At 37.3% G+C, this 10,550-nt stretch overlaps 1 protein-coding gene across 1 annotated transcript in view; it reads right to left on the reverse strand.

The window, feature by feature from the left end:
* Positions 1-10,550, reverse strand: part of COL1A2 (collagen type I alpha 2 chain) — a 35,162-nt gene that overhangs the window by 13,571 nt on the left and 11,041 nt on the right. Inside the window, exons 12-30 of the mRNA XM_019927534.3 lie at positions 10,435-10,488; positions 8,766-8,810; positions 8,419-8,472; positions 8,274-8,318; positions 7,557-7,610; positions 6,947-7,045; positions 6,777-6,821; positions 6,571-6,669; positions 6,097-6,150; positions 5,830-5,937; positions 5,407-5,460; positions 5,207-5,305; positions 4,230-4,283; positions 3,683-3,781; positions 3,250-3,303; positions 2,705-2,758; positions 2,497-2,550; positions 2,174-2,227; positions 1,148-1,192 (exon numbers count right to left, since the gene is read on the reverse strand). Coding sequence (XP_019783093.1) covers positions 1,148-1,192; positions 2,174-2,227; positions 2,497-2,550; positions 2,705-2,758; positions 3,250-3,303; positions 3,683-3,781; positions 4,230-4,283; positions 5,207-5,305; positions 5,407-5,460; positions 5,830-5,937; positions 6,097-6,150; positions 6,571-6,669; positions 6,777-6,821; positions 6,947-7,045; positions 7,557-7,610; positions 8,274-8,318; positions 8,419-8,472; positions 8,766-8,810; positions 10,435-10,488 — 1,224 coding nt within the window. The remainder of the gene's footprint in view (positions 1-1,147; positions 1,193-2,173; positions 2,228-2,496; positions 2,551-2,704; positions 2,759-3,249; positions 3,304-3,682; positions 3,782-4,229; positions 4,284-5,206; positions 5,306-5,406; positions 5,461-5,829; positions 5,938-6,096; positions 6,151-6,570; positions 6,670-6,776; positions 6,822-6,946; positions 7,046-7,556; positions 7,611-8,273; positions 8,319-8,418; positions 8,473-8,765; positions 8,811-10,434; positions 10,489-10,550) is intronic.

A 10,550-nucleotide genomic window follows, 5' to 3' on the forward strand; every position in this document is an offset into this window, starting at 1 on the left:
TGTTACACTGTTCATCATTTTCAGAGATACCATTTTACACATTAGAGTTCACACTTGTTTAGCTTTTGAATCCTAGTTCTGCCAAATGTCTAGTTTACTAGCAAATTATAATTATTTTTCCCTTAATTTCTCTACTAGTAAAATGAAGGGATGGGATGAGATAATCTCCAATGTCTCATTCAGCTCTAATGTTCTATGGCTACAACTCCAAAATTTGTTGCTTTTAGAGTGTAATATTCAACTTTTGGAATTCATTTCCTTTTTTTGTGATAGGTCCATAGGTAAAAATAGATGCCAGTTATGCACAGTACCATCATTTTAGGTGAATAGCAATGCCAGATGTAAATAAGATTAGATATTTCATATCTATGCTCTCTTTATACAATTGCATGCAATAGTGATATAACAGCTATAATATAGTTAACAGAGAATATATGTATGAAAATGTGTGTATTTGTATGTGTGTCTATCTTTCTATCTATCTAAATATTTCCCAATTTGCATGTAAATATCACTACAACATAGTATTCTGTGGTCCAGAATATTTAACATTTAAGCCCACATTGCAACTGTTTCAAAGGCCCTTGTCATAATTTGGTTCTATGATACTATGGTTCTATGACAGTAAATTTGTTTGGGCATCCCAGCTATATGGTAACTAGCCACATAACAATATACTTTAGGGGCCAACTAATCTTTCCAGTTATTCTAATGACCACAGACAAATGACATCAATTTATTTAATATTTAAAATAAAAGTAGGCTCATGATTTCATCTTTTAGACTTTGAACACCAATACACATTGGAAAAATTGATTTTAAATCTTAGTAAGATATTACTTTTCCTTAGCTCAGGTCGAGCCACTGTCATAAATATATCATACTTGTTTGTATAAATCACTGAATATAATACCTATATTAGTTCATTTATGTTTCTTATAATTCTGTGGTTTTTAAATAAGAAATATGAGCAATTACATAAAAAGTCTACTGTCAATTTAGAAATTGAATATTCTCTGCAGATTATGTTTGACTACAGAAGAGTGTCAGGAGTTTGCTGTTACAAGGTCACCAATAGTTTTTAGGAGAAGGCACCATTTGTTTTAAAAACATTGCAAGAAGTTTATGAAAGTTAAGTAACACTTACTCTTGGACCAGCAGGACCAGGGAGACCAAATTCACCAGGGATACCCTAGGCAAAACATGAGAAAAAATAAAGTGTGAAACTTATGTATGTTCTCTAAATCCACATATGTTTATGATATTTAGAAAAGTTTTGAGAGTGAAATAAAGCCCGATAGGCTCTACCTACATGAGTGTATAAGTACACAGGCTATTAGGAACAAGAGAGCTTTCAGTGGTGTACGGAAAGATTTTAAAAAAGTGAGAATTTCACTGATATTAAATATATATCTATCCTAGAACCTGGTATCAGAAAATTTTAGTCTCTCATTATTTGGTTTATTGCTTTTTAAAAAGTGAAAAAAGACTATCTCCTTTGATAATATAATAAATAATGATGATGAACAATATCAGACATTGCCTATTTTTAGTTATATAACAGACTGCTTTCTTAATAGAAATGATCATATTCTGCACATTACCTAGTTAATTGTATACCCAAGTGTATCTCCTTTATTACTGACCAGCTGTCTCCTTAATGTGCCCCACTGTTGACAAAGGAGAGCAGGCCACAGAATGTAACTGAATTGAGGCACATTCATCACAATTACAGAAAAAATGACTCAGAACTCATGCCCTGATTGTGAATAGCAGTGTCATGTCTGAATGCCAAGAAAAACATTAAAAGCAATTTTTCAGGGTCTAGTTTGATGGAAAATCAGTGCATTTATTTTTTTTACTATGGAGAGGGAAATAATTTGTATTTTAACATTACCAAGAACAATACAAAAAGTAAGGCTATTAAATGGAATGTTCATGATATTGTACTTCCATAATGTGATGTTTCATTCAATCCTTAAAACAAAGTAATTTGAATGAAAATGAGTAACTTGGCTCATTCTCTCCATCAGTACCAACATATGTAGAACACTATCATTAACATATGAAATATGAAGTTTCCTTTTGCATATTATAATTGCACTGCAGTAGGGTATTTAACAGAGGGAAAGTCCCAAGTTTAGGCGAATTTACTATCACTTGCTTTACTCACCCTTTCTCCTGCTTTGCCAGCTTCACCAGCTGTACCTGCAGGGCCAGGCAGACCCTAGATGAGAAAAAGACAAACCTCAATCTTTATGGCTATATTTGGGGGATTTTCTAATAATTGTTTTTTGGGGGGAAATACCTAATATCAACATGATCACTAACTATTATGTGTTATTAAAGGATTACAGAAAAGTTTGCCTTGAAAAAATGTACGCTTCTTTGCTTCAGTTCTGAAACCATGTACTGTGTGGTGGGGAGAGTGTTATAGTTATTTACAACTGGAGAGTCTGACCAAAAGCAGTAGTCTGTATGTTTTAGCTGACTTACCTGGAAGCCTGGAGGACCAGCGGGACCCTGTTCACCTTTTCCACCTGAGACACCCTGAAAGTGATAGGAAAGATTACATAAATAGAGATATATGCCACCATTGCTATTGAGCTACATAACTTTTAGACTGGAAAAAAAGAGATGGCCATTTTTGTGGGACTAGATTCATTTTAGTGCAAAATAGAGCAAGAGTGAGAGAAATACTCACCTGTGGTCCAGGAGGTCCCTGAGCACCATTGTTTCCATCAGGACCTGGAGCACCCTAAAATGTTCAACAGAAAGGCTCAGTTAGTTGCCTGTGAGTCAGACAATTTAAGATACCCCAAAGCCTCCCTCGTGTATTACTTCCTCACAACAAAGCTTGTTATTTCAGCATGAATTGAACACATTGTGGCCAAGGCCCAAATACTATCTACTAACTTGTGATATGGCTCATAGGAAGTCCATGGATGAAGGGCAATTTATGAAAGTCAGAGAATGCTACTAGCATACTCATAGCCTTTTAATCATAAAATGAATTAAATAAAAACCAAACGCATCCATAAATATTTTTGACTTAATATACATTCTGATTCATCATAGCTCACTGCCTTATAAGTGTGGTTAAAGAGAAAAGACATTTTGTGATGGTAAAAGGAAGCTTGGGGATGCCATCTTAGAAAGAAAGTGATGGAATGATATCAGATGGCCTCAAAAGATGTGTATCCTACGTGAATACTATGTGGATAGAGCCGCATAGAAGTTAGTACCTACCCGAGGACCGGCAAGACCAGCATGACCTTTTTCACCATTTTTGCCAGGATCACCCTATAATAAACATTAAAAAAAATACATTTAATGTCAAATTAACTGTGACAATTTTGAAATGTGAATTTCTTGCCTTTTTTCTTTTTTTTAGATTCCTAGTCCTTGAATTCTGTTATTTAAGGCATGATCCATCGTCATGCAGCTCCAGATACAATAAAGTACACTTATGTCTGCAGGAGCATATGACTCAAGATGTGGATTTTCAGCAGGAACAATGATACCCTGGAGGTCAACTTTTGTTGTGGTAAGTGGCTTGCAGTTTTCTTGTGTTGAAAGGAACCCCCTTGAGGTAGAGTGGACTGAGGCAGGAGAGAAATAAGAGTTTTGGTGAAATGTGGCAAAAAAGTGCCAAGGGAGAAGAGGTTCTGGTGATTCTTACAGTGGGGCCTTTGGGTCCAGGGAATCCGATGTTGCCAGGCTCTCCTCTTGCTCCAGCTGGGCCAATTGGTCCAGGCCTGCCATCAATACCAGGGAGGCCCTGAAACCAGAGTTTATTTAAAGTTTACTCAGCACAGGATCTCACAACCTCAAGCTTGTGATGCTGCCACAGGATGAAACAGAATCATTTTCTGATTGTATAGAGCTTCCTGTATAAAGTGTCAATAAATTACGAATCCACTTTCCTTTTCTAAATAGGATGTCGGTACATGCACATCCAAGTCAATCTCATATGTACACAATTCCCTCTTTCTCCTCTCTTTTCATACCCTTGTCACCGCTTCAATATTCCCTGCCATGTTTTTCTTTTTCCTTCTCTCCTTTTGCTCCTGTGTTCATTTGGACTCTGTAATTACAATCTATTACTTTGCATTCTCAGATATGTATGTGGCTAATATATATTTTCAATGTGTTCACATATAAATAAGCTACAGGAAACACTTGATAAGGGTGCAATAAGTGTCCTTGAAAATATAAGCGATACTTACCATCGGACCTTCTTTACCAGCTGGGCCAACATTTCCAGGGGAACCAGGAAAACCCTATAAAATAAATGAGGATGCTTTCCTATTGGCACTCTAACACATATACTCAAGGCTCCAATTAATTGAAATCTCATAAAAGCACTTTCCCCCCACTTTTTGTTTGTTGACTAGGGCAAAACATTAGGGGTATTAGCCACTAGCTGGGAGGTATGAAAGAGCTCTGAAAACTTTCTTCTTTCTATTTTTAATGCCTTTCCTTTTACTGAATTTTAGTGTAACTGATCCATTTAAAGATATCTCAAGAAACTGTTGAGCAACATACTATATGTGCAAAATGTATATATTTTTTTACCTTAGAATAGAAAAACAAATACTTCTAGTAAGTAATTTTCAAAGTGGATTTTTTTAAATTGCTATATTTGGTGTCTTTATTACTTGTTTATGGTACAATGACAGTTGATACTCATCCGTAAGAGATAATGGAGGCAAAAAATTACTCTATTGCTATGGATTAGAGTGTCTACAGATCTAAAGGTCATTTCTCCATAGCTAGTGTGATGCTGAATACATTACAGCACTTTGTGATCGCTGGAAAAATGATTCACTTATGAATCTAATAAACTGATAATGTATAGTCCTAATATATTTCATGAACACCTTATATAAAACTCACAAATTGAGATAAAAGATTCATGCTGATAGGAGAACCAACCTAATTTGGATATATTAAAATAAATCTATTCTTCCAAAAACCTCACAGCCATTGTATCAAGTAATAAATAGGAAATTTATGAACTAACTAAATTCGTCAAAATATCTACTGGGCTTTGATAAAGTTAAATTAAAAAGGGAACCATCAGCAAGTCTACCAACAAATTAATTTTTGGTTTTTTTTTATTGTTGTCTTCAAATATTAATCATCCCTTTAGGAAAGGAAACAGTGCTAGGTGTGACTTGCTCAAAATCAATCTGAAACTTACTCGGGGTCCCATGAGGCCAGGCTCTCCAGGGCGACCAGAATCTCCACTGGGACCTCGCACACCAGCAGGGCCAGTTCCACCACGACTACCATGAGGGCCCTATTAAAAAGAAAGGGGAGGGGAGGTTGTTAACTCCAGTGACATACCCACGGCCAGAAGCATCAAGTTCCTTCCCAGGATGTGAGTAATAGACAACTTACCATGACACCAGCTCTGCCATCGGCTCCAGGAAGACCACGAGAACCAGGATTTCCCTGTAACAAAGTACATGAAATAGAAAAGAATTGGAGAGTATCCTTATATCAGGTAGGGCAGAATTTATTGAAACATGGCATGCATGCAAGAAATCTTGATGACCTTAAGGGGGAGATACAATTACAAACCAAACCAAAAAACTTCATCCAAACCCCAAAGGACTGTGTGGAGGAAACCTTCTGAAAAAGTAGGTCAACATTGTTTCCAGACCAATTTTATAACATATCAAATTGAGAGTCAGTGATTTAATAAAGCAGATGGAAAGCAGATGTTTCCTTCATCTAGAAAATGCACTCAGTAATTCTGACCAATTCCCAACGAATGGGTGCCTCTGGTGTGTCTGGGTGTCAAGAGCATTTGGAACCTACCCTCAGCCCAGGAGGTCCTGGGGGGCCAGCGGATCCAATTTCACCAGTGCTGCCTCTCTTTCCTTCTTCGCCACTGGGACCAGGAGGACCTGTGGGCCCAGCAGCACCCTATTTAATGAAAAAACAAAAGAAGGGGTCACAGGAAAAGTAAAATTTGTGTTCATATCTAGCTAGAAAAAAAAGTAATAACTTAAAAAAAGTGAAAGTATTACTTTTTGGATTGAAAAAGTAGTAACTCCATAAAATTGTGATTATAGAACTACTTACGGGCTCGCCCTTGTTGCCACTCTCTCCTTTGGAACCAGCTGGACCAGGCTCACCCTAGGGTCCAATACAAAACAGTGGTCAAATGACAAACATTTGTCACAACTCTCTGGAAGACAAACATCAGGGGCTATTTACAAATCAAAGTAAAGAGAGCTTTAGTTCTCTAAGAAATATGCTCAGTTCATATTTAAACGACCTACAGGGGAATGGTCTTGGTTGAAAGGACAAGACTGATATAATAGAAGTGTGCCTCACTGACCTTTGGGTAATGTTCTAGGATAGCAGAAGGGGAGTGTCTGTGTGTGTGTGAGGGAGAGAGTATACATAAGTGTGCCTGAACTTACAGAAGAAATACACACTGAAAACACTAAGGAAGAAATAAGGATAAGACGACAAGACGAAGTCTAGATGGGGATGAAGTGATGGTAGAGCTGGTATTTCAGAATGATGAAAGCATCAGCCATGACCACTTACAACAAGTCCTCTGGCACCAGTAGCACCAGCAGCACCAACAGGGCCAGGAATACCCCGGGGTCCAGGGAGGCCAGGAGCCCCAGCAACGCCTGGAAGGCCCTGGGAAAGAAACGCAGCATGGTCCCTCATGAGGCAACTGGCAGGAGAGACAGCATCCATTAAAATACCTTTAAAACCACAGCAGCACATTTTAGCCATATACTCACGGCAGCACCCTTAGCACCATGAAGGCCATTGGCTCCAGGGTTGCCCTGTGATGAAAAGGAAGGGAGAAAGATATGGTTCACAGGAGTATTTCTGCTCTTCTTTGACCCCACCTTCATTCTTTTTGTTTTCTTCCTTCTACTCAATGAAGTTAATGACAGTGGCTACTTACAGGAGGTCCAACAGGGCCAGAAACACCTGGAAGACCCACTTCACCACGGGAACCCGCGGGACCAGCAGGACCAGGGTTACCGACAGGTCCAATTTCACCCTAAAAACAGGAATGACGTTGAGGCATTAGTCAGCAAATAATGAAATAGCATATCTCTGTTTTTAGGTGGCCAAGTTTTATGAAGGTTCTTCAGAATTACAATAATTTCCCTTATCTGATCTGGTACCACAGGTTGGGGTTTGTGTTCCTATTTTCCTGGCCTGGTTCTGCCATCTTGGCTACCATTGCTGTCTTCACCTACCTCTGTCTCTCTTGGTAGAGACTCTGGTTCTCAGCCAGTCAGTCCCAGCTAGTTTGGGAGTATCCCAGAGGAACCCCAGGGAATCAGTTTCCATGTTGCCATCTCTACCTATGCTCATAGTGCTTGGGTACAGAGAGATCATCTATTTCAAGTTTAGAGTGAGAAAACTGGTCACTCTGTATCCATTTCGAAGGAGGGACTAATTAAGCTGCCTGTTCTGTAATTATCTATATGCAAACACAGTCCCTATCTTTCACATCACAACAAAATGTTTATCAAGGTAATGACAATGGTCACCAGCATTTTTACCTTGGGGCCAGGAGCACCTGGGAAGCCTGGAGGGCCAGCAGACCCAACAGGACCCTGAAATCAAAAAAGAAGGTGGAAAGAAGTTTCCTCTCAGCGAATTAACAAAACAATGGGATAGGGAGGGTGGGAGGGAGGGAGATGCAAGAGGGAAGAGATATGGGAACATATGTATATGTATAACTGATTCACTTTGTTATAAAGCAGAAACTGACACACCATTGTAAAGCAATTATATTCCAATAAAGATGTTAAAAAAATAAAAATAAAAAATCAAGTTATTAGTGGAATGTTTAACAAAATACAAGTATGACCTGTGCACTAAAGCCTACAAAACGACATTGGAAAAAGAAAAGCCCTAAATAAAGTGATCATCAATTGAAAAAAAAAATTAACAAAACAACAACAGAAGATTGAAGTGGCTTAGAGTGGCTTGATCTTACTTAATGTTGGCAAAGAGAAAACTGACAGCTAATCTGCTGTCATTGGTATGTTATCCAAGGGAAGACATTCCAGGTATCCCGGGTGAGGTAGATTTTACTTTAGTTATCAATTACAAACCTCAGGGATAGTAGTTCTTATAAATAGAACCTTTAAATGACCTCTTAGAACGTTTGGTAAGGTGTCTAAAATGGTGTTATTTCATAGGGAATTAATAAAGAAGATAGCTCCCATCCCACACTCTCAGTCCCTTCCAAATTCCTCAGTGTCACCACTTACAGCAGGACCCACAGGACCCACACTTCCATCACTTCCACGGGCACCCTATGAAGAAAATAAAGAAAAAAGTCGAGTGGAAAGTTAAATGGAACCTATTAGAAGATTTTTAAAAAGAATAAAAATGAACAAACGTGGAAGCACTCACAGCTGGGCCAGGGGCACCGACACGTCCTCTCTCACCAGGAAGCCCACGAGCTCCCTAGAAGCAGAAATATTTCCATTGAAATCCAGAATGCTAATTTAAGAAAAAGTTGCAGGCATCATTTCCTTGTTCCAATTTCCAACATGCACAAGAATCCACTAGAAATAAATAGGTCTTGTTCTAATTCCAACTAAAAGGTAATGATTTCAATTAACTATGCAGAAGGCTATTAGAAAAATATCAAAGAATACAATGCCAAGGGAAATGGTAATTAGCAAAAACATTAAAGAAGTTCCAGCTTGCAAAGAGTGTACACATTTTTGATTTATAGTAAAGTAATCAATACTTACTACTTGACCTGGAATTCCATTTTCACCAGGGGCACCAGGTTCACCCTACATGGAAAAGAAAGATTGAGTTTTTTTCATTATATATATTAATTATTTTCTTCTGATTTGGTAATTTTTACACTATTACTTCAACTTCAACCATTCATATATTTTGTAACATTTCTTACATAGATTGTTTCTCAATTATGCCAATCACATACATTTAAAAAATTTATAAAATATGGGTTTTTATTTAGATAATACCAAATATCACAGAATCAGGGAGATGTGGTCTAGTGTTATTCACCCTTTCCCCAATTTTCCCCTTAGATTTTGGATATCATTTAGACTAGGCTTATATATTAGCAATGATAACATAAAAAGAGATGATAGGATAAATTGCTTTCAACATAACCATATTTACCCTCTTTAAAGTTATTTTGAACACTCAATATTTTTATTTTTATAAAATATGCATGAAAAATTAAAGCTTCATAATATTTTATAAAACTGTCTTATTTACTTCCAATCTACATTCTTTTTTTTTTTTTTTTCCAGTCTACATTCTTATCTTGAGTAAAAACCATGTTGGTGGGGTAGTGGTGGTAGTGATGGTGGGGTAGTGGTGGTAGTGATGCTGGTGCTGGTGGTAATTTAATACAATGGCACATGAAAAGGAACTTTCCTTCAAGATGATCTAATTTAGATATAGAGGAAACCTGGTTTTCGAGACCATTTAAGGACCCTTCATTTCTAGGATTCTATCTGAAGTGTATTCTTTGTGAGTAAGCACTAGAGTGGGAGTCAGGAATTCTAGCCTGTGCCTTTCTAACTTCTAGATGTGTGACTTTGGGCAAGTCATTCACTCTTTATAAGCCTCAGTTTCCCTCATCTGAAAAATGAGAGGGTCTCCAAAGCTCCTTGCAGCCCTAACATTTTATGATGCTGTGATCAGTAGTCTGAGCTCTTATATTAGGCTCCAGGGAGAATGAGTTTGACCTTATCCATTGGTGTGGCAGCTGGAAAGTTAGAACGGATTCTCCATATTCATGTTCATTTCTGGTCCCACTAGTATTCCTTACTCATTAATTTGTGATTACGTTGGTATTCACTTTAATATCACATTATCTCCTTAATAGGAGAGAGAACATTTTATAGTTGAAAATGCTGTCAGAGAAGAGCCCAGCCAAGAGATAACACACTTCTGAGACTTTAATTACCTAATTAAAATTTTTTTGAGTGTGCACAGATAAATCACAGGAAAGAGGTTGAAAAGTATATTGTGACATGAATGTACCCATGTAATTAGTGCATGGCAAAGGAGAATTTACTATTTAAAATAACATAGTGTTCTAGTATCTGATTATATGTTTATTTACTTTTATTTTGGCTGCAGAGATCGACTAAAATTATAGGAGGAAAGGAAATGGAGGAAGAAATTATTGACATGTTTTTTAATCTCAATTGCTTAATAGATATTGAATTAAATAAATATTATTAATAATTGGCCTTTTGTTACAGAATCCCATAGTCCTCACCACTGAAGGATTTAAAGTATTGAAGAGGAAATAAGATATGCTTCAGAATATGATTAGCCTTCAGTAAAAATATACTTTCTGATGGCGATGGGAAATTACAATCAATTTTTTAAAAATTTTTTTAAAAACAGTGCTTCTGATTTAGTATTTACCTTCACACCTGGAGTACCAGGCTGTCCCTTCAGCCCGTCCAGACCATTGTGACCCTGAAAGGCAAATCCTTATTATTAAAATGCTATTCCATTACAGTGTTTGGTCAACTCAAACA

The sequence above is a fragment of the Tursiops truncatus genome, chromosome 9, assembly GCF_011762595.2.
Source record: "Tursiops truncatus isolate mTurTru1 chromosome 9, mTurTru1.mat.Y, whole genome shotgun sequence".
In the NCBI taxonomy this organism is placed as follows: Eukaryota; Metazoa; Chordata; class Mammalia; order Artiodactyla; family Delphinidae; genus Tursiops; species Tursiops truncatus.